Below are 25074 nucleotides of genomic sequence, written 5' to 3' on the forward strand. Positions count from 1 at the left end.
CTAGAGCCAATATAATTATGATATATATATTCTTTACCACTGGTGCTAAAATCTCACTTAAATCAACATCTTCCTTCTAAGCATATCCATTTGCTACCAATTTGGCCTTGTACATAACCAGTTTCTTTCGGAATATTCACTTGCACCTGATCGCCTTCCTCCTACATCACGTGATCGACTCGTTTGGACTCATGTACATCTTACCTCACGGCACGTGTTGTGGTCTTACTCGTCTCTTTTTCATAGAATCAAATATTATTGAGGATTTTTTTCAATAAAAATCACTAGAACTTTCTTGTCAATACTAAGCTTTATAACATAAGCCATCCACGGTGGGCCTCGGAAAAAGGGACTTCAGTATTCACCTAATCATACAACCAAGTGTGGATGGCAGTTTGTTAGGGTCCTAAGGAATGGACGATGAAACTTCTCTTCCAACAATCGGTATATGCATGCCATCCCTGGTCGGTTGTACTAAACTGTCAAAATCCTTGGCTTTTCTCTCCCCATCTTACATACGCTCTTTTCAGCCGTAGAATTTTTCACTATCAGATGGCTAACCAAGAGGGGAACATAGAAGAAGAAAAAGACCATGACGCATGGCTGAACTCCATGACCAGTAAGGTCCAAAGCATTGGGAGCCGTCCATCACAGACCGATCCATGCACCATCTACCGTGTCCCGAGCAGCATTCGCCAGGGTGACACCAACGCCTACGAGCCCCAGATCGTCTCGATCGGCCCGTACCATCAGGCCAAGCAAAGCCTACAAGCCATGCAAGAGCACAAATGGCACCATCTACATGCACTCATCTCCCAGAACCGTGATCATTCCTTGGCCGATTACGTCAAGGAAATCCATCCATTGGAGCACCGAGCCCGGAGCTGCTACTCGGAGAACATCAAACTCGGGAGCCAGAAGTTCTTGGAGATGATGGTGTTGGATGGTTGCTTCATCATCGAACTCCTTCTCAACGTCCATGGTAAGCGGGCCATTGAGGTGGGTCCCATTTATAGTACTGAATGGATGGTGCCTCTAATACGCCAGGACATGCTCCTCCTAGAGAACCAGCTTCCTTTCTTCATCCTCCAACGTTTGTTCGACCTAATCAACAGGTCAAATTCTCCTTCGCTGGTCGATCTAGCCCTTAATTTCTTCAATCACATCCCACCGAGGAATGAGGCAATCCCGCCGTCCAAAGTGGTCCATCATTTGCTCCATTTGTTTCACTCACATATCATACCAACCCCATCTGAGAGGTCACTCCAAGTGGTCCCCACCACAGCTTCTGGCCGTAGACCACCACTGTTGCCAAGATCAATCCCATCCACGAGGGAGATCCAGCAGGCTGGGATCGTGTTCAAGAAGACGAAAGCAGGCAGCTTCTTGGACGTAACATATAGGAATTTTGTGATAAAAATCCCAGCACTGTCCATCTATGATTCAACTACAAACACTCTGTTCCGAAACATGATCGCCCTCGAGCAATGCTATCCAGAGTCTGGAACATACTTCACAAGCTATGCCATCTTCATGCATTGCATTCTCCAAACGACGACAGACGTAATGGTGCTCAAGCAATGCAGGATCATTGAACACTGGTTGGGCAGCGACGAAGAGGTGGTCCATCTCTTCAATCGGATGTGCAAGGGATTAACCATTGATTTCAAGGACAATTACCTCTCGGGCCTGACAAATCGTGTGGCTGAGATTTGCGAGACTGATTGGCACGGGTGGCGGGCCAGGCTCATGCGCAATTATTTCAGTAGCCCATGGTCCATACTTCAATTGGAAGCGATGGTTCTCGTCCTGGTGTTCACCGTGGTGCAGACCTTCCTCGTTATCCTGGCCTACTCCGGCCACCCGCGGCCTTAATCGCGGTTTATGTTTTGAATCGATAGTAGTTTATTTTTATTTTTATTTTATTTTATTTTCTTTATTTTCTTTGAGTTGTAATTACGTTATGTTAAGACCTTAGCGTGTGATCGTTTGGATTTACACACCAATTGGAGTTGTGGGCCCTCTTTAGGATGAGATACGTTGCACATGTGGTTTTGTGGCACGCAGATGGATGGTTAAAACAGAGACTATTGGAAAACTCCATGTGTGCTGATTGATTTTTTATTTTTATTTTTAAACTTCTTGTAATGCGTCTACTGTGTATGGGCCGAGCTTGGCTTGTGTGCAGGCGGCAGGAGCATGTCATCCCTGCTCGAGCACGTTCAGGGTTTTAAGGGCAGTTGTGCCATATATCTTGCACGGATCTTGTACAAAGGTAGTTGGCCAAGCTTGGGCTCAGGCCGTGTATAATTACTATGGGCAGGGCTTGGGCCTGTCATTTTGGCCTGTCATAGGCCTTGGACAGGCTCAGGTCTAGGTTTAAGTTTGAAGTTGGGCTTGGACAGACTGAGAGATGGTCCAAGCCCACTCATTGATTGTGGCCCCTAAAAGTTTCTAATGTTGAGAGTTCTATCACCGGTGTTTCCTATGGCGTGGTCTTCTTGAGATTTGGATTTACCTCGTTTCTGGGTTTGTAACCTAAAACGAGCTGACAAGAGGGATGGACTGCAGAGATAAAACACATACATCATGGTTGGGCCCACAAAAGATTTTCCAACACTGACAGTACCGGAGGGTTCTCCGCCGAATCCACATCAGTTTATTATGATTGTGGCTATAAATCCTTGTCCGTTTATTATGACCGAGGCTACGTACTGCATCCATTTATTGGGAGCAGATTGGTTGGTGACACAAACACTGTAGGCCCACCATAATGTGTATATTTAATATCCACCCAATTCATCAGTTTTGCTGGCTCATTAATTTTAAACAATTAGAGTCCAAAAATGAAGTAGATTGGAAGATCAAGTAGACCACACCACATGAAACATAATAAGAAACTGTGGGATAATGACACATATGGTTCTCAGGGCCCACCCTAATGTTTATTTGCCATCAAACCTATTGATAAAGTCACATGACCTAGACAAAGGGAAAATACAAATAGCAGCTAAATCCAAAACTTTTATTGCCCCCCAGAAGTTTTTCATGGTGGGCATTTAATCACCATTGTTTCCAGTGGTGTGGTCCAATTGAGCTTTAGATATGTTTTCTGTTTTTGCTCGTCTTAAAATGAGCTGACAAATGAATGGACAACATGAATTAAACACATACATTACACAGAGTTCCAGTGCCCCAAGACAACCTAGGTGGGTGGTATTGGGGTCACCACCCAACATCGACTGCCTAAAGACCCTGCCACCACTGACCTCCCTGGTACTCAATGCATGCGAATTGGGCGGTGACCCTGCCACCACTGACATCAGACGTGAATCTGCATCTCAGGTCATCTTTGAATGCCATTGCTCTTTTCCAGTTATTTAAGGGCAGGGAGACATGATTATCATTAGGGCACGTGTATCAAAAGACAGCAAGAGTAGGAAGTTCACAAACTGTGGAAGAATTAGGCATAAAAATAATGTCATTTAACCAACTTTTCCCTTAGTAAACCGGATTGAAATAGAACTCAATTCACACGTAAAGAGAGGAAGTTTTTTTTTTTTTTCTTCTTTTCTTTTCTTTCCGTTCTTATTCATTGATATTTCATATTAAAGGAGGAAGCTTTCTTAATTCTCATTTCATTTCTGTAATATGCTAGTGGAACGACATGTGAGGCAATCTCTGTCGGAAAGGGAGAGAATTTTTGTCGGAAAAAGCTACTCTAACACCCACTTTAAATAAAAGCTTTCATCCCACTTCAAAATGTCAATACGAAGACAGACTCTAGTGTCGTTGCTGAGTCGGTTTTCAATCCCCGTGCTGCTAATCCTTGGAACATTTGGTATTGTCTAGGATCTATCTAATGCTTTTATAACATTGTCAACTTTAGAATCTTTCACACCATTAGAGAGGACAATTTAGTGGCAGATGCTCTTGCTAGGATGTGTCGGATGGCTGGATAGGTGTTACCTTTCTCGCTCGGATCTCCCAAGCACCATTAGGAGTCTTATCACTAACCATTGAGTAATAAATGGCCTTTCGGGTCCTGGGCCCTAGGGTGATGTATGCATGACATCCAACCCATCCATCACGTGCCTCGCTCATGTTCTCTGTTGGACCCAAATCAGCCGATCCAAATTTCACATGGGCCATACCAAAAGGAACAGTTATGATGGTGACACCCTCCATTAAAAACCTTTCAGATTGTGTGTGGAGGGTATTATATTCTTTGTATTTCATCCAATTCATTCAAATGATGTATTTATGAATAAATATAACCAAGAAATCAAGTTAATCATATAATCTCAATTGTAGAATAGGAGATCGATCTAATCAGCAAGTATGGAAATTACAGTAATCAAATAGAAATTATCTAATCAGCAATTAGTAATTTATTAAATTGGATGAATAAGATCTTCCGTCACCTTACACATTTAGAGGAAGCCAGGGGATTGGGGTGAGTTACTTCCACAATCTTATGTTGGTTCAGGTACATAAAGGACATTTATTTGAAGTGAGAAGAAAGCTTTTATTTATTTGTTAAAAAATTCATCATGAGTGTAGTCTAGTAGCATGCTTGACAAGATTGTACATCTTTAGATAGATCTAAACCACTGATCAAGTAGGCCTACTTTATAAAAGTCTTACAATTCCAAAACTCAGCTAGGCAATATCACCTAATTTTAGAGGTTTGAAGCATGATTTTACCTGTTATTGTTATTTCTAAGCTCTCTTGAGCTTTGGGATTTTGAATGTATTCAGTGCTCTCTGCGGCCAAAACATCGGACGATGTGGTTGTTGGTGAGACCACATGCAATGCTTCGGCGGTCGCTACTAGTTCGTTCACCAACCATCCTCTGAGAAACATTTATCACTGAGATAATCAGATAGATTATCGTAGTCATCTTTTTCTTTTGGTCCCCTTGATTCATAGGGTTGGTCGAAAATGTTGGCATCCTGTTCACATAACACAAGAGGTAGAACCACTTCGACCATGTTAATGGCCACATGTTCTTTGGGTAAAGGGATTCTCCAAAACGGCCGCAGCTGTACTACTTTTGGTCGGGGTATGTCTTCAACTTTTGTCGATACCCTCCTCATGGCCACTCTACACCTTTGCCAATGACATTTTCAATTCTAATCAATACTAGTTTGTTCACCAACCATCCTCTGAGAAACATTTATCACTGAAATAATCGGATACATTATCGTAGTCATCTTTTTCTTTTGGTCCCCTCGATTCAAAGGGTTGGTCAAAAATGTTGGCATCTTGTTCATGTAACACAAGAGGTAAAACCACTTCGACCATGTTAATGGCCACCTATTCTTTGGGTAAAGGGATTCTCCAAAACGGCCGCGGTTGTACTACTTTTGGTCAGGGTATGTCTTCAACTTTTACCGATTTCCTCCTCATGGCCGCTCTACGCCTTTGCCAATGGCATTTTCAATTCGAATCAATGCTTCTGGCACTGCTGGGAATTTAGGATGCATGATCCTCTTCCACACTCCCTTTTGAGTTGCCGAAGGTTGAACCATTCTTTGATTTGACATTCCTTTTTTAGAGTAATGACTAAAGGATGAAGGTGCCTCTTGCGACCGATGTTGACTACTACCTTTAGTCCTAAGAGCCATGTATCAGCCTTGCAACATTGGTTGAGGAGGATAGCCCCATCCCGGAACGGTTTTTCTGACATGTTAGTCGCACATTTGTGAGCCTTGACCGTGTTGTTGAATTGTGTTTGACCGAGAGGGAAGGCCGACATCACCCTTACCTCGGTCACTGCGTTGTGCTTTCATGGATGGTTGGGCCAAGATCAACCCTTGGTTGTGGTCAATTAACCATTCTTAAGTTTACTGTAACCATATTGACTTCGAGATTGAGCGGGAATGGATCTGTATCGATCAACATCGCCTCCTCGCCCTTCTCAAGGAATTTCAACAACCTGTAGTCAATATTGTCTTAGACCATGTTCCTGAATACAACGCATTTCTTAGTTAAATGGGAATGAGTTTCGTGCCATTTATAGTATTCCATTTTCTGTAATTCGTCGGTCGCGCGTACATATCTTATGATTTATAGGAATCTTGATCAACTTTTCGGCCAACAGAATTTTAAATATCTCATCAACCCATGTAATATCAAAAGTATAAACTTTTTTAGCCTTTTATGCGGTCGATTCTGCCTTAACTAGTACCGAACATATGAGTAGTTTTTTAGCTACCACTTCAGCAATTGCAACCTCATAAAATAGTCAAGCTAACATGAATTGTGTGCATGATAGATGAGTTATGTTTTTATAGGAATTTATATTTGTTCTGAAGCACAAGTCAAGACAGTAAAACAAGGTATTGATGCACTTAGTCGTCGTGCATCACTACTTGTTACACTAAGCAATGAGAAGGTCAGCTTCAACTGTCTTAATAAGCTATATGCCGGGGACGAGGACTTCAAGGATGCATGGATGAGCTGTCAAGAAGGTCATCCCAGTGACCTACATATGTAAGACGATTTCTTTTTCAAAGGGAATCGACTATGCATCTCCCAAAGTTCTATGAGGGAGCAGATTATAAAAGAGCTACATGGATGTGGCCTTGGTAGACACCTTGGGTGAGATAAGACGTAGGCACTTGTTGAGGAGTCGTATTACTAGCGTAATTGGTACGTAATGTGGGTAAAGTAGTGCAACGCTGTTATGTTTGTCAGATCTCCAAGGGACAGTCTTAGAATACGAGCCTCTAAAGGCCCTTGTGAGGACTTATTTATGCACTTCGTGCTTAGTCTCTCACAAATACAACGCGACATGAATTTGTTGTTCATGGTGGTAGATCATTTTTCAAATATGACGCACTTTATCCCATGTAAAAAGATCATCAATGCAACATGCATGACAAATCTATTCTTCAAAGAGGTCACATGGCTACATGGGGTTCCCAAGATCATTACCTTTGACCGTGACATGAAGTTCATTAGCCACTTCTAACGAACTTTGCAGAATCAGTTCGGTACACAACTTCAGTTCAGTAGTACCTACCACCCATAAACTGATGGACAGACCGAAGTTATGAATCGCACGTTGGGAAACCTCCTTTGGTGTATTTCAGGTGACAAACCGAAGTAGTGAGATTTAGCCTTATCTCAAGCAAAGTTTGCATGCAATAACATAGTGAACCACTCGACAAGGAAGTCCCCATTCCAGATTGTTTATGGTTGAGTGCCCCGTCACACACTTGACTTGGTCCCTTTGCCCAAGCTCTCGAGCATGAGCATTGTAGCCGAACATATGACGAATCGAATCGTGGACATTCATGCGGATCTGCAAGCCAATTTGCATGCCTCAAACGACAAGTACATGGAGCAAGCTGATAAGCATTGGCGACAAAAGGTGTTCGACATGGGCGACCATATTATGGTCCATCTACGCAATGAGAGATTTCTTACCGGGACTTACAATAAGTCGAAGAAAAAGAATATCTGCACCAACCTCCTGCTAATTATGTTAGGATCATTCCAGTGCATTTTTTGCTTTTCCTTATATTTCCTTAATTTACTTTCAATCTATACATGTGCTTGAAATATTGATGTGGCTATCTAACCATACAATCCATGGAAGTTTGAAAGAAACTAATAAAATGAATTTGTTGTAAAAAAAAAGTCGAAGAAAAAGAAAATTGAACCAGTACTGATCCTCCAAAAGATCAACAATAACGCTTACGTTATTGATGTTCTGGATGACATGGAGATCTCACGTAACCTAACTGAGTATCATGAACCGAAGCGGGACAAGAACTCGAGGACGAGTTCTTTTGGAGTAGAGGAGATTGATGTAGAGTACGTGGCGGACACTGGCTAAGATGGACCAGAGAAGGCCCGATTGGAGGTATAAGTGACCAAGACCGTTAGAACCTTAAAACAACCGTATCTCACAAATCGGAATGTGTTTCTTGATGTACCATATATGATTTTGGGGTAGGAGAAGCTAGTTTAAGCCAACCAACCTTGTTATGCCGGGTTGTCCATGCTGGATTTGCAAGATTCCATCAGGTCAACGGTTAAAAATCCTTTTTATTTTCGTTTTACTATAAATAGTAAGTTTTAGTTCGATCATAACTTTGGATCCTTTAAGTTTTAAGAGTCGTCCAACATGAAAAGGGCTTAGAAAAATTAGGAGAATAATGTGGTTAAGCCAAATTTGACACTATTTTTGGACGAAAACCATGAAGTCTAGTAGGAATTATGATTGTTTATAAATAGCAAGTTTAATATTTATAGGAAGTGACATTTTTAGGGAGTTTTGAGTTGGAGTTTGATTCTAAAACTCGTCCTAAGTTTGAGTTTACTATTTAAAGGATTGTAAGTTCTTTTTTTTTTTAATTTTAATGATCAATCAATTTATTTCAAACGATTAGAAATTAGTTCTATTTTCTTCCCTCATGGATTTGAGGAATCTCCGTGAGAAGTCAAAAGAAGTTCCATGGATTACAAGTAGTTATCCTCGTGGAAGACGGTGATTGACCTCATCACGTCCTTCCCCCCTTTTTTTTTCTTTTTTTTTTTTTAAATGAAACTTTGTGACATTTAATCACACTCTAATTTGGTTTTCTCATCACGTCCTTCCTCATATAATTAATACTTAAAATTCAGTACTAATACTAAATTTCAGTATTGAAGAATTTTTTTTTTCAAATAGCTTACCAAACAGTCATTCCCAGCATATATTATTACTTAAAATTCTGTACACAATGAATCTGTTCTATTCAGTTTACCAAAGGCATATGTGCATGTGTACGTCTCCACAAGCATGTGGAATCTCCCCTCATTTGCATCCTTTGTTCCCTCTTTCTTTATATCTTTATTAATCCTTTAAGTCCATCCGGACTAAGTCTCGGCTCAAGCTCACGATGTGTGTCACCCTTTTTGGCCCACCTGCAGAGATGGTTAGTTAACCGCAACCATCCAAAGTCTTGGCATTATTTTGGATGGACCACGATCAAAAGATCATTACAAAAGGATGATCCGGATGATTGATAGTCCGAGTAAAGTAACCGTCCAAAATTTTATGTTCAACGGCCTAGACTAAGCTTAAGATATCAACAGTAAGTCGTCCATTTAGCATGAATTTTCGATCATGGGATCAACGATAGCTCCCAAATTAATGATGGACAGTTTCCATCACCCGACCACCACCACATGAGGGGCCTCACAAGCACAACACATACCGGATGGACATGATCCGCTCGCCCAAAAACCTGTTGGATACGGTGATTTCTGCAAATTCAAAACCGTGTGCATATCTTAATGAGCAAGCTGTTAGATTAGATTTTTTTTCTAAGATCAGATTGCTAGCTGTGTAGATTTCTTTCTAGATTTTTCTGGATTATTTTTTCTTTATTTAGCTACCCCTAGGATGAATCTAGATAGGGATAGTTTAGTAATTTCACACAATAAGAAAGCCTATAAATTTGAAGCAGTGTAATACGATTTTTAATTCATTTCAATACAGCTGCAGTTCTCTCTTCTTCTTCTTCTAAAAATTTCAGTTTTTGTTTCATAGTGGCTACAGCCATACGTCAGCAGGAAGCTGGGTTTTAGACCCAACAAAGTAGTATCAGAGCCCTTGATCCTTGGGCCTCATCAGCCGTGAGAAGGAGCTGCTAATCCTTGGGCCTCATCAGTCGTGAGAGCCTCATCAGACGTGAGAAGGAGGTCCTACACCTCTACCTGTTTTGGGTGTCTGCAAATACCCAACAACAAAACTAGCAAAAAATTTCCAGCAAGTTTTTGGCCACAACAGAAAAAAAAAAAAAAAAAAATTTCAAAAACAATCTGTTTTCAAAAATCAGATTGCAGAAAAAAATCTGTTTTCAAAAAAAATCAGATTACAGTATAGAAAAAAAAAATCTGTTTTTTTAAAAAATCAAATTGAAAAAAATTTGTTTTTTCAAAAAATCAAATTGCAGCAAAAATATTTGTTTTTTTTTTTTTTAAAAATCAGATTGAAAAAAATCTGATTGCAGCAAAAAAAAAAAAAAAAAATCTGTTTAAAAAAAAATCAGATTTTAGCCCAAAAAAAAAATCTATTTTTCTATCTCCCTTCTTTTTTTTTCAAAAAAGAAACAGCCATTCCTTTAAAAAAAAAAATAGAAAAGATGGCTGGCACAATCTAGCCGCAGGTTCCTAAGTTGTCAAAGGACAACTATGAAAAATGGTGCATTCAAATGAAGGCATTGTTCGGGTCGCAAGAACTATGGGAGATTGTCACCGATGGGTATGAAGAACCCACTATAGAAGAAGAAGCCGCTTTCATCAATGAAGAAAAGATCACTCTAAAAAATCAAAGGAAGAGAGACAATAAGGCTCTGTTTCTCCTCTATCAAGGGTTGGATGAATCCACCTTTGAAAAGATTGCCGAAGTAATATCAAGCAAGCAAGCATGGGATTCCCTTAGCACCATCTTCAAGGGTGTAGATTGAGTGAAGCGGGTTCACTTTCAAACATTAAGAGCCGAGTTTGAAGCGACTCACATGAAGGAAGGTGAAAATATTACTGATTATTTTTCACGTTTGCTTGTAATTGTCAATAATTTGAAAAGAAATGGTGAAAAGATTGGAGATGTCCGATTTATTGAAAAGATACTTCGATCCCTCACAACCAAGGTTGAGCATGTGGTTGTGGCGATCGAAGAATCAAAAGATATTGAGAAACTCTCCATTGAGGAGTTGATGGGATCGATGCAAGTTCATGAGCAACGAATGCAGAAGAATGCCAGTTCCATGCCGATGGAACAAGCTTTAGAGTCAAGATTGACTCTGAATAATAACAATGGTGGACGTGGAAGTTCACAACGTGGTGGACGTTTTGCTAACAATCACGCAAGAGGCAGAGGGCGCGGATACTAACAAAGCCATGGCCAAAACCAGCAGAAAAATACCAATTTCCATGAAAGAGGAAATGGTAGAGGTAGATCTATGCGTGGACGAGAAAGTACAAAGAACATCCAATGCTATAACTGTAACAAGCTTGGCCACTATGCATCTGATTGCTAGAGCAAGCCGGTGACTCAAGACGAGCTATCCAACTATGCTGAAGCATCAGACCATGAACAAGAAAGCTCCACACTTCTCCTGGCACAAGAGAAAAGTAGTAATCAACAGGATGTATGGTATCTCAACACGGGTGCAAGTAATCATATGTGCGGCGACAAGAAACTCTTTGTGGAACTCACAGAAGGAGTTCATGGCGATGTAACGTTTGGAGACTCATCAAAAATGCCTGTGAAAGGTAAAGGTAAAATCCAAATCTTTCAGAAGAATGATATTCCAAACTATATCTCCAATGTGTACTACGTGCCTAACATAAAAAGTAACATACTGAGTCTCGGACAACTCCTCGAAAAAGGGTATGTCATACACATGGAGAACTCTTCTCTTTCCATTAGAGATATGCATGGACGTTTGATTGTAAAAGTCCAGATGGTGAAGAATCATATCTTTCCTCTCCATATAAACACAATGCTTGAGAAGTGTTTTTATGGAAAAGCAAAGAATGATTCCTGGATGTGGCATCTTCGCTTTGGCCATCTAAATTTCAGTGGCCTGAAACTTCTGTCCTCATCAAGCATGTTGCATGGTTTGCCTACTATTGAAGTTCCAGAACCTGTGTGTGAGGTGTGCACACTTTGGAAACAACAAAGGAACTCTTTTTCGAGTGGAGTATCCCGAAGAGCAAGAGAACCGTTGCAGTTGGTTCACACTGACATCTGTGGACCATTAGATCCAATCTCTCTTGGAGGTAATAAATACTTTATTACCTTCATTGACGATTTCAGTAGAAAATTATGGGTGTATGTAATCAAAGAGAAGTCTGCTGCTTTTACTATTTTTAAAAATTTTAAGGCCCTTGTTGAAAAAGAAAGTAGTCTTAAAATCAAAACTCTTCGATCTGACAGAGGTGGGGAGTACACCTCAAATGTTTTTCGAGAATATTGCAGGGAGCATGGCATTAAGCAACAACATACTACAGCGTACACGCCACAACAAAATGGAATTGCAGAATGGAAGAACCGCACTATCCTCGATATGATGAGGACCATGCTGAAAGAGAAAAGTCTGCTAAAGAATTTCTGGGCAGAGGCAGTTGCATGTACTGCCTATCTGCTCAATAGGTGTCTGACTAAGAGTGTTAGATTCCAGGCACCGCAAGAAGCATGGAGTGGATACAAGCCGAGAGTGGCATACCTTAAGATCTATGGGTGTGTTGCCTACGCTCAAGTTCCAGAAGCAAGAAGGAAAAAGCTTGATGATCGTGGCGAGAAGTGTATCTTCATTGGCTATAGCGAAGAGTCAAAGGCATACAAGCTCTACAACCCACTAACCAATAAGCTGGTGGTGAGTAGAGATGTGGTATTTTGTGAGGAAGAAGCATGGAAATGGAACGAGGGAAACTCAGCCAAAGAAAAGCAAGTCGAGGTCGAAGAATACGAAGAAGAGAGACATGAGAAGCAAGAGCAGACACCCACATCACCCCCTTCGGATCACAGAAGTCCAGGAGTACGCTCCATCTCTCCTGGAAGTACTTCATCAAATCAGAATTCATCCAGCACATCTTCATCCGATTCTCCTTCACCCTTGGCTCCCATTAAAATGAAAAGCCTCAACGACATCTATGTAGAAACTGAGGAAGTGAATTTACTCTGCCTGTATGCGGACCAGGAGCCTCTCACATTCGAGGAGGCTGTGAATGAAGAATGTTGGAGAAAGGCTATGGAAGAAGAGATTCATGCCATCGAGAAGAATCGAACATGGGAGTTGACCTCACTCCCCAAAAGCCAGAAGACCATTGGTCTCAAATGGGTGTACAAAATCAAGCGGAATGCCGATGGTAAGATCGAACGATATAAGGCAAGGCTCGTAGCAAAAGGCTACAAATAGAAATATGGGGTAGACTATGAAGAAGTTCTCGCCCCAGTTGCTCGCCTTAACACTATAAGAATGATTATCTCCCTTGCAGCTCATCACAGTTGGATGATCTACCAACTGGATGTGAAATCTGCATTCCTAAATGAGGTACTCGAAGAAGAAGTATACGTTGAACAGCCTGAAGGCTTTGTCATGCAAAGGGAGGAACACAAGGTGTATCGGTTGAAAAAAGCCCTGTATGAGTTGAAGCAAGCTCCTCGTGCTTGGAATGCACGGATTGACGGTTATCTTCAAGAGAATGGCTTCGTCAAATGTCCGTATGAGCATGCAGTCTACACAAAGAAGAATGCCTATGGTGATATCCTTATCGCTTGTTTATATGTTGATGATCTGCTGTTCACTGGGAACAGCCAGGCGATGTTTGAATAATTCAAGTAGCTATGTTCAAAGAGTTCGAGATGACTGATGGTGGATTGATGTCTTTCTTCTTGGGCATTGAAGTGAAGCAACAAGTCGGCGGTATTTACATATCCCAAAAGAAGTACACAAAGGAACTTCTTGAGAAGTTTCAGATAGTCGACTGTAAAGTCGTAAATACACTTGTAACAACAGGCCTGAAGCTCACAAGAGATGGAGAAGGAAGAAACGTCGACTCAACCCTATTTAAGAGCCTAATCGGAAGCTTAAGGTACCTCACAATCACTAGACCAGATATAGTATACAGTGTTGGGCTTCTAAGCCGGTATATGGAAGCCCCAAAAGAGTCACACTAGCTAGCTGCAAAACGAGTACTGAGGTATATCAAAAGGACTATTGAGTTTGGTCTCTTTTATCCATATAATGATGAGGCGATGTTGTATGGATACTCTGATAGTGATTGGGGTGGTGACCAAGATGAAAGAAAAAGTACCACAGGCTATGCTTTTTATCTTGGGTTGACAACATTTACATGGAATTCAAAGAAGCAGAGTGTGGTCGCCCTGTCCACATGTGAAGCTGAGTACGTAGCAGCTTCATCCACTGTATGTGAGGCGATCTGGCTAAGGAATCTGCTAAAGGAGCTGAAGCATCTACAGGAGGAATCCACTGTTATATATGTGGACAACAAGTCGGCAATCGAACTTGCCAAAAATCTAGTTCAGCATGGAAGGAGCAAGCAATCGACATAAGATATCACTTTCTTAGAGATCAAGTAAAGCAGAAATTGGTAAAGCTGGAATACTATCACACCACTGAGCAAGTGGCAGATATCTTCACCAAAGCATTGCCAACTGACACATTCAGAAGACTTAGATCAATGCTTGGAATGAAGCCGGTTTTGGTTTGAAGGGGAGTGTTGGATACGGTGATTTCTGCAAATCCAAAACCGTGTGCATATCTTAATGAGCAAGCTGTTAGATTAGATTTTTTTCTAAGATCAGATTGCTAGCTGTGTAGATTTCTTTCTAGATTTTCTGGATTATTTTTTCTTTATTTAGCTACCCCTAGGATGAATCTAGACAGGGATAGTTTGGAAATTTCACACAATAAGAAAGCCTATAAATAGGCAGCAGTGTAATACGATTTTTAATTCATTCCAATACAGCTGTAGTTCTCTCTTCTTCTTCTTCCAAAAATTTCAGTTTTTGTTTCATGGTGGCTGCAGCCACACGTCAGCAGGAAGCTGGGTTTTAGACCCAACAAAACCGTGGTACGTACCTTAGTTTCATACCTTATGTCACTTTATTATCCCTGAGCATTAAGTCATCGTTGGATGTCGATCACTTTTTTCCGGTTATTTATGGACAGCGTGAAGAAAATTTCAAGGCAAGTATATCAAAGAGAGCACGAGTTGAAAGTTGCATTTGTGAAGTGTAACTCCGACATCTCGAGGCCTAGTAAGCGCCTATCAATTTTCTTTTTCTTTCTTCTTTTCTTCTCTTCTTCTTCTTCTTCTTCTCCTTCTCTCTCTCTCTCTCTCTCTCTCTCTCTCTCTCTCTCTCTCTCTCTCTCTCTCTTTTAAAAATAATAATAATAATTTTTTATTTTATTTTAAATCCTTCTGGTTACACTTTCTGCCTTATTTTAAATTTCAAAATTTTAGGAGTTAGTCTTGCTTCGGTAGGAGAAGGGCTTTAAATCGGTGTATGCATGGTTCACCACCAATGCAGCCCCTGTAGCCCTGCATTAGGCCATTCTGGGCTGATACAGATGTATCTCCCACTACAAGAAATATGGCCATAGCCGACCGATGAGCCAACCCTTTGTTGGCTGCCAGTTTTAACGGCTGCCGGCAGGGTCCGTATATATAAAAGAAAAATAACAAACCTAAACCTAGCTCGACTTTTTCTCTCTCCCTCTCTCTGCCGTTCGCTTTCCCTCTCTAACCCTCTCTCCCGCTCGTCTCCCTCTCTCACCACCACCGATTCTATCTCTCTCTCTCTCTCTCTGCGCCTCTCCCTCTCCGCTCGATCTCCCTCTCTGCACCTGTCCCTGTCTGCTCAATCACCTCTCAGCCTCTCCCTCTCCGCCCGATCTCTCTCTCTCCCTCTTCACTCTCGAACCCTCCCCTCTCCCTCTCTACTTGATCTACCTCTCCCTCTTTCTCCCTCTTTTATTTTTTCTTTTCTTTTGTCCAGTAGATTAAGGATCATTATGCAATATCAGGTCTCTCTCTCTCTCTCTCTCTCTCTCTCTCTCTCTCTTATCTATTCATATCAATTTGGGCATTTTTTTGTCATTTTTTAATCCTTAAAGTAACATTGTGTAATGATTTGTGTTTTGGGAATTTTTGGGTTTCGAATCCCAAATTAGGGATTTTGTAGTGTTGATTCCCTAATTGAGGATTATAGATTTTTTTAAAAAAAATTGAAAAATCCCTAATTAGTGGAATTTTCTTTAGAACTATAAAATGCTTTGTTTCTCTTGAGAGTAGCTAGATTGGGAAAATGCTGAAACCATTAGCTTTTTTTTTTTTTTTAGATTCATATATGTACTAGCCATCCAAATAGATATATGCCTGTAATCATGATGCCCCAAAAAAATACATATAGGTTGATCCAAACGACGAATGAAAAACAACCCTTGCCTATCCATTTGCATTTTGTGATCCAAAATGAATATATACTCAAATTGCACATTCGCTTACACGAATCCCCTCAAGAATTGAACACGAAAAAAGGAAGGAAAAAGAAAACCTTGTGGGCAATCAAATTGCACATTTACCCCTAATTACTAATTGAGCCAGAAATTGGTTGCGGATCTTCTGCTATACTGGGAATTGATGCACTTGTGGGCAATCAAAGTTCCATCTATAGTTTGTCTGCTATATACAAAAGCTCCCTGTACCTTGGAGATACATTTCCTAGCACCTTTTGTAAGTGGATGGTAGTATTTTAGCATGGATTTTGTAGGGACTTTCAATCAATCTGATTGGCCTGAAATCCCTCAAGGACCCACTCCTTTTTTCTTTGGAATGAGAGTAATAAGTGATGTTCCCAACTCCAATGAAAATACAACTACTTTCAGAAGCCTACATTTCAACCTTTGTAGTATGTAGTATGTAGTACGGATGCAAAATAGAGGATCAAACTTTCACTATTTTATGGTGTGCAGCTGACAGAGAGAATGGCCTGCAACCTTTCATGTAAAGTTGCACCTTCCAACTTGTACATGCACTTGGAATCTCTCATCTGTTCTTTGAATATTTGGTATTGCTTGTCTTCTCAATTGGGTCTCATTTTGAACTTTTACATGCACTTGGATACTCTAATATCTGGCTTTTTGGAAATTGGGTATTGCTGGTATTCTCAATTGGGTCTTGCATTTTGAATGTCTACATTTACTTGAACTCTCCCATATATGGTTTTTCAGGTATTGCTGGTTTTTCGAGTGTTTTTCTTGTTCATTCTGGTTTTGATGAAGTTGTGGTTTGTTTAATTATAGTTAATGTGTTTATGGTGTTGGACAGAATGTATGATCTGGAGCAAGGCATCATGCATCCAAACATCTGGATTGATGGCAAGGTTTGTGAGGGAGACTGTTGCGCAGAAAGCAGCATACCTTGGGGAGGAGTGGCAAAGGTTGAATGATGAATTTTCAACAGGATCGAAGCTACCGCTATCCGAGCAGTGAAATGGCTTAGCATGAGGAATTTCAAAGATGCATGTAGTGATATGTCTCGACTTGAGGAATTTCAAAGACGTCAACTAGTGCGATACTTGTGAGGTATACCTGATTGAAGATGTAATTTTCTTCTTTTCCTTTAGGAAATTGAGCAGGGGAGATGATATTCTGTTTTTCCCCCCTATTTTAGTATGCTGGTGAGTTAGGATTCTCTTATTCATGTCCTTCCTGTTTCGGGTACAACATGAGGATATGATTCTTGTATCCCCCCTGTTTTAGTAAGCTATGGTGAATGAAGTTCCTTTGCCCATTTTTTCTTCTAAAAAAAATAATAATAAATTTTGACCAACCAGAGAAAAAATGTCTCAAATTATTTGGCTAAATGGTAAGTGATCATCCTTATGTTAATCACAGTGAATTTATCTGTGTTTTATTCTTTCTGATGCTATTGCTAAATTAAGTTCTGTTTGACAAAATGTTGTAGCCATTAGTTAGTTGATTCTCAGAATCATGGAATATGCAACTTTGCAAGTGCCTACCTACTTTCTCCGTCAAAACTTTCTTCTTGTGAATTGGCAGGATGGACCTCCACCAGTTTCTTTGAAAGCATTCCTCAACAGCAAAATGATGATGGTGTTTGAACTTACTGCCAACAAGCAGTTCCAGGTTGTTTCATTCTCCCGGTCTCCTTGGGCTATATACATGGTTTGTGGTGTAAGCTTCTGTCATGAGAGAAAAGTTCTCGCAGGCCTGCAATGTGTAAAGGCTAGATGACTAGGCTATGTATGTGTTCATTTCTTCTTGTCATTTGGTCAGGTGTGCCTTGTCCTTCTTAACTGGCCAAATGATGTATTTGGTAATGTTGTTTAAGTTAGCTCGTTGTTGTTGTTGTTGATGATGACGATGATGATGATGATGCTTGTGTTTCATGCTATCCTATATTAGACATATTTCATGCCTGCATGCTGTTTCATGCTATCCTATATACTGACAGTTTTCTTTTACTCCACAGACTTCTGCACATGTCTGTTTGATAACAGATTTTTGCCCAGGTGGGGAGCTATTTACTTTGCTTGACAAACAGCCTATGGCGATTTTCAAATAGGAAGCTGCAAGGTATCTGCAATGAGTAATTCAATAATTCCCTCAATTTTGAGACTCCGACCAAGAATGTTTCTTCACGGTTGCCATGCCGTTTTTTTTTTTTTTCAGTTGATAATTGGATACTTAAAGGTTGTTCTTGCATATCTTTTGCAGCCATGGTCACAAAAATACCATGCTCTATGTCAAGTGGAATCAAAATGGTGACTGGGTGCTAACTGCCTCTAAGGATCAAATCACCACTGTTTTGTAGGCTTTAGGAAGGGATGAATGGGAGTTAGATGGTTGGATTATTTTTATTTATTTATTTACTTGTCTTGTTTTGTAGGCTTTAGGAAGGGATGAATGAGAGTTTTGATGGCCCACTCTGCAAGGTACTCTACATGTATACTTGTAGCATATGTGCAACGTAGCAAAGACATTCTTACATGCTTTTTCAATGTTATTTTTTTTTGAAATCTTCTTGACTTGGCATATGATTGGATCATCTGAATATTAGCAAATCCATCTTGAAACTAAGTTGCCACTCTCACTTGAGAATTTTACATTTTTTGCTCTTAAAAACTTAGAAAAAAAAATCCAAAAGACAACAAAAGTGAGTCTATCCAAAGACTAGTGCCGCCACAATGAAGTATGAAATTTTTATCTCAATGTGTTATGGTAGAAAGGGTTGGGGCTAAACTTGAACCAGGGAATTAGAATCTGGAAACAAGCAACAAGTTGTATTGATTTTCATAACACTTACTGATCTTAAAAGGCACGTGCTAGCATTTATTTCACATATGGCATCTCTCATTGCTGATTTCTATTGGCATTATCTGATCTGAGCCCAACACCAACGCATGCTAATTACAGTTTACTTTTTGGTTTTAGTTGCTTCTTTTCACTGGATGATGTTCCTGGCAAGCACTCTGTGGATACAGGGTAAACATTTCTCAACTCATTTGATTGCACCAGTAATATAGAAGTTGTTCAATTTTCCCATATCCAATTGGATATCCTTCTAATAAAGAGGGTCATACTTCTAGGACTCATCCATAAAGAAGGCTTACTGAATCTAGTTCCTTGTTATGTTCATTTCAGTTTACTGCAGGATCCAGAAATTCAGAACATTCTATCTGACCCCATCTTGTGTGCAATATCAAACTGCAGGTTTTTGCCCACAAAAGATAACCTGAGGAGAAGGGAAATGGACAGAGAAGTGCAAGCTATTATGAGAAGAGGGAGATGGCCTCTTTTCTAAACTGAAAACACAAATACTAGCCTGGTTCAAAATTTATGTCCTCATGAATGTTTCAATGGTGGGTGTTCATTCTCCATTTTTGTTTTTTACTGTTATGTGGCTTACTTGCATTTTGTATCTGCTCCATCAGCTAGACATCATCATGATTAGGAACTCAAATGGACCTTCATCAGTATGATGTAAGTATCCGTTCTTCCATTGTTTCTATTACTGTTTTTTAGTCTAGTATATTAATTAGTAATAATTTTTCTGATTACTCTTGTTGATGAGGATGATGGTCAAGGTGGTCCTAGGTCCTTTTACAAGCATTTCCATATATACATTATATAATTTGGCATATCTATGCATCAATTTCTCCTTCATAACAATGTTCACTGACATGTGCTGCAGAAGATGTTCTCGCTTTATGGGACCTAGACACAAATGTTCTTGTAGCTGTAATTGGAGATACTCTTACAGTGATTGTCTGAATATCATTATCTAATTGTGTTGTGTGTGTAAGTAGACATTTGACGTGGATCATTGCTGAAAAATGATTGATGGTTATCATACACATTAATTTGTCGTGGAAGCTTACCAAAAGAGATGAGGCCTTGGTGCAAAGCAAGAGTGCCATAGAAAAAGGTTTATTTTTTAGTGTTTTTTTTTTCATGCAGAATTCTCTGTTTTCATTGACGATTTCATTGAATTGAAGTTGGGTTTCTTTGGAAATTGGTTTGGGATCTGTTTGATAGTATTTTTATGTTTGTTGAGTTGAATTCTTGAAGAAATAATGACCAAGAAAAGGAGGCGGTTGATTGATAAACAGCCCGATGGCAGTAGTGGAGGTTATTCGGGTGGGATCCGTGATCTTGAAACACAACTTAAGCTTTATGGTACGGATTCCAAAGAGCTCAAGTGGACTTTTCTTTTCTTTTCCTTTTTTCCTTTCTTTCTGGAAGATGACTTTGAAATGGCATTTGGTTGTTTTGTTTCTTTGAATTTGGCTCTCCAATGCTAGAAAACGGTAACTTTCATTTTAGGTTTTTAAATTCCTAGGGCCTCAACTGCAGAAATTCAAAACCCAAATCCAATTTTTTATCTTTGGATTCAAAATTGTTTGGCATTTAGAGAGCCAAAGTTTCTATGGCCTAAACATAGATGACTTGACCTTTTGTTGTGCAGATGTAGAAAGAAATAAAAGAGCTAATTCAACATTGTGATCTTGCTCAATCTCCTCTCAAGGGCTCGTCTCTTTTCTCAACACTTTTCAGGTATATTGGAACAAACGGTGAGATTGATGAATGAATGGTGGCCCACTTCATGTTATCTTTATATCGAAATTCTCACTAGTTACTTGTGGCGGAGGATGATGATCCAGCCAAGTTTTCAATGGTGACTTTAAGATGGTCTATCAAGGCCAGATTGTGATCACTGGGTTTGTCACGTTCGCTTCTGACTCACTGCATCATGCTGGAGCCCAATTATGATTAAATTATCACAATATTCACCTGCCTAGAAAATTCCTGATGTTGGTTTTTTTTTTGGAGGGGTACCTAATATCTTACAATTTATGAAATATGGAATGATAAATCTGTGGAATGAATATTCCTGCTTGTTGCATTAGTTGTGCTGGTAGTTCTAGTGCTTCTTTTCTGTTGATTTTAGGGTGACATTGCATGATTTTTTAATTTTTAATTTTGGCCATGAGAGATGATGCAAAGATGCTTGTGAAACAGTTGCATGAGGATGCCAAGTGAACTCCTCTCCTTTGGAGAATATTGTGCGTCTCTTTGGCCCTTTGGGTCCTCTAAAAGTATCACATGATGATTGACCAATAGAACTAGAAAGGGCAAAGTTTTGGTGGGCCCAGGGATGGACACAAGGGATGTCCTTATTGTAAATCCTACCAATTCCAATCAAGTGGATCCTGATTACACAAAATCTCAAATAAGACTTGACAAGTGGATCCTAATTACTTAGATCGTCTGGTCAGTGTGATTTCAAGCTATGATCCATCCACAATGGGGACCTTCATTTGTCATTATACAGAATTCACAACAGCATGGCTTCTCAACTGCCAATTTCATTTCCTCAAGCGCATGCTTCATGAGGATATATAGCTGTTGCCATCGATTCCCGCTACCATGGTGAACAGGCCAGAAATACAACCACATACAGAGATGTATGTAATCATTTGCAAGTATCATGTGTTAGTTAAATAAGGAGATTTTCTTTTCATGCAGTCACAATCTTTAAAAAAAAAAAAAAAATCAGTACTATGCGGTGTTACTTATTTTTGTGCTTCCATTTAAAGCAGCTGGAAATAAAAATACAGTTATTTAGCAAGTATCATGTCTTAATAAAATAGTCAGTTTCAGTTGTTGATTGTTTCTGGAATTTGAATGCAGGCTCTTGTATCTTCTTTGGAAGAATGGCAATACAATGCCTTACATATTTGATACAGTAATACTATGGCCTTTTGTTTTCTAGCGGATCATATGTGCTTCCTTTTATTTATTTATTTATTTATTATTTTTATAAATCAAGTTACATTCAATTTTAGCCTTGAACAATTCTTCCATGGGATTTTCAATGAATAGGATTATAAAATACAGAGGCAGGTATGGAATCGAGTTAGTTTTAAACCAAACACCATGTCACAACAGAAACAAACACCACTTCATTGAGAACATCAACAATATGCAGAAATCCTCTCAAATGATAGAGACTTGCTAATTAGATTAACCCTCAATGTTGGCTTTCCATTAAACCATCATCAAGATTCAGGCAGCATTCTCAAAAGTTCTACTTTGATAACATTCTCATTGCCTTCATTATCTTGATTGTTGATTGCCAGATTGAGCTTGCAAAAATGTTGTTGGCGGAGGGACAAAGTCATCTTTTTGTACATTGGCCTGAACAAGGTGTTGATGATGAAGAAAAGAAAAGTTTCTTTGATTAGGTTCATTTTCATGGCACTTTTTTTTTTCTTTTTTGTTATTATTATTTTGGTTCTTATGAGTACAAGAACCTTGTATTCCATGCATTCTCAATATATTTTTACAACTCAGCTGATGGATCCTGGAAATATTAAATGGTCTCTATTTGATTTCCAAGTCCAAGCAGCAAAAGTTTAACATCGGTTTCAACTTTTAACCTTCCATTTTCCTCAAACATTTATTTTTCTTATTATTATGATTATTTTGAAATTTATCTTTGGAAACCTTGCTGACCACAAATTTCTGGTAGAAGACCAAACTGATTTTGATGGGTTTCTGGAAACCTACATTGCTTTGTACCTGTTAGCAAGATTGTTAATACTCTTCACATATCTATTTATTGATGTCAAGTAGCTCTTTTCTATAGGTAACTCGGCTTAATTCAAGCTATCTAGGTGGTTTGGCATCATATATTCGAAATGCTAGGAATCTATTAGCAAATTCAAAAGCAGGGAAAAATCCATTTAATGGCTTTACTCCTTTGGTAAGTGAATCCATTAAATTTGTTTTGCAATCTGTGTTTCTTGTACATTTCTGCTGGAAATTTGTCTTCAATTTCACTTTTTTTTAAAAAAAAAATGAGAAAGATTTCCTCTATGGCTACGGTCGCACTATGGGTACTTATTTTTAGCTATGGATAAAATCCGTGGCTTTTGGCCACTTTTCTGGTCGTGTAGCAAAAGTTGACGATTTAGCGGCGTCCAGTAAAACTGTCAGTAAAGGTCCTGGCCATCGGTAAAGCCTCTACCGACTAAGGCTTTACCGGCTGGCGTTTTTCTTGGTCTTTGCCGGCGGTTTTGACCGCCGGTAAAGGCTAGTTTTCTTGTAGTGTCCATTCATGGAAGAGAGGCATGTGTGGTAGTGCGATACGCACCAGTTTGAGTCAACATGCCCACATGCCCATATGTGGATATCATATGCACCAGTTATGGATGGCTTATTTGAAACACGGGATTAAATAATATAGAATTGCAGTAGATAGAATTAATATGATTATTGCACACTGATTGCATATTTAGAAATACCATGGTATTTGACAATCCAATCCCACATTTGGGATCGAATTCTTTCTTTGAAAAAAACACCTAATTAAGTGAAATATGTGTTTATTGGACTATGGAATTATAACCAACAAGCTGGATTCACAACTGATGCCAGTCACCTATATGCACATACAATTCAAATGTCATGTGTATAAATGATGCAAATGGATGAATGGCATGGATAAAACACATGCATCAACCCGGGTCAAAGTGGTGGTGGGGGAGTCTGCAAGGACAATCAGGGTCGGTTCGTTTTTGCTTTCCGGAGAAGCTATGGGTTAGCCTCAAATACAATAGCGGAAGCTCAGGCCATGTTGGATTGGGTTAATCATTTGCTCCAACCTTGGGTTAAACAATATTGTAGTGGAATCTGATTCCAAGCTCATAGCAGAAGCGGCAGGGGATTCTTCGGCCCCCATTCCTTGGAATATTTGGCAGGCCATGGGAGCTATTCAGCAAATGAGGCGAAGGCTTAATCTCTCTTTCATCCATATTTTTCGGAAAGGGAACTCGGTAGCTGATGTATTGGCAAGACATGCCAGTGAAGGTGCCCAGATAGGATTTTCAACTTCCACTCTCTCCTCCCGAGGGAAGTTAGGGGTTTGCTAGTCCTTGATAATGCCGGATTAGGGACATTCAAAGATCCTTGAGATTGTTCGCCCTCCAATTCAGGCTCGTTGGGCTATTGGCTCGGGCAGGGAAGTTTTTTTGTCCGCTTCTCTTTCCTTTTTCGGAGTTAGCTCAGTGAATTTAGCTCATATTTAGGTGTTTCATGATAGGTGGGGTCCGTATCTTTTTGTTGGGTCTCATCCAAAGAGCTGTAAATGTCTGTGATTAATGAAATTGTGGCAAGAGTCCACTTTATTTTTTATTTTTTTTAAAAATGAAATCTAATAGAAATATATCACACAATATCTACTAATGGGAATATCTACTATTGGGATTGGATGATATGATACTTGGATTAATCCATTCCTTTCTGTTGTTTCCAAATGTCAGATGGATTTGCATGGAAACAAATGCAATTTCATACTACCCAATCCCATCAAATCCTATGTTTGGTCCAAACAAGTCTTAAAACAGCTTGTTCACTATCACTACTGTGTCACCACATCATTTGAATTCACGTGCCACCGTTGATGGTGAGGTATAAAATAATCAAAACGTCAAATTGATATGATAATCCTAGTCATCTGATGTCATGCCAAAAAACTAGTTGCTCTAAAAGCTTGAGATGTTAGAGAATGGTGTATCAATGTATATTAAGGAACTTTAACAAAGTGGGATATTGATGTGGGGATGGACGTCATGAGGTCGATCACCATCTTCATTAGGGAAAACTACTCCAAGTCCATAGAGCTTCCCTGGACTCTTCACAGAGATTCCTCGAATCCACGAGGAAAATATGAAAATAAAAATAAATCCTAATAAATTCGAAAATAAATTTATTGATGATAGTAATATCAAACTTAGGAAGAAGTTTTAGAATCAAACTCCAACTCAAACTCCTTTAAAAAATTAAAATTAAAAAAAAAAAAAAATGTGACTTCCTATAAATGGTAAACTTATTATTTATAGACGATCATGATTTCGACTAGACTTCATGATTTTTGGCCAAAAATAGTAGGTGTCCAATTTGGCTTAATCATGTTATTCCCCTAATTTTTCTAAGCCCTTTTTATATTGA

The 25074-nt window shown here is 39.4% G+C and overlaps 1 protein-coding gene and 1 long non-coding RNA gene across 3 annotated transcripts; both read left to right on the forward strand.

Moving 5' to 3' along the window:
• Nucleotides 1-501: 501 nt before the first annotated feature.
• LOC131225512 (UPF0481 protein At3g47200-like) lies at nt 502-1976 on the forward strand. The gene has a single exon (XM_058221048.1). The coding sequence runs from the start codon at nt 553-555 to the stop codon at nt 1873-1875; it is 1323 nt and encodes a 440-aa protein (XP_058077031.1). The 5' UTR covers nt 502-552; the 3' UTR covers nt 1876-1976.
• Nucleotides 1977-19432: 17456 nt separating this feature from the next.
• LOC131225808 (uncharacterized) lies at nt 19433-22956 on the forward strand. Of its 2 annotated transcripts, XR_009161559.1 has the most exons (4): nt 19433-19542; nt 19754-20238; nt 22203-22307; nt 22712-22956. It is a non-coding gene; the product is annotated as an uncharacterized LOC131225808 (long non-coding RNA). The 2 variants fall into 2 exon arrangements; XR_009161558.1 differs by lacking the exon at nt 19433-19542 and having other exon boundaries at nt 19563-20238.
• Nucleotides 22957-25074: the final 2118 nt, after the last annotated feature.

This window comes from Magnolia sinica, chromosome 14 (genome assembly GCF_029962835.1).
Source record: "Magnolia sinica isolate HGM2019 chromosome 14, MsV1, whole genome shotgun sequence".
Classification (NCBI taxonomy): Eukaryota; Viridiplantae; Streptophyta; class Magnoliopsida; order Magnoliales; family Magnoliaceae; genus Magnolia; species Magnolia sinica.

What these genes read in the sequence shown, in the direction of transcription:
- LOC131225512 (XM_058221048.1), top strand. Translation starts at nt 553, where the DNA reads ATGGCTAACCAAGAGGGGAACATAGAAGAAGAAAAAGACCATGACGCA.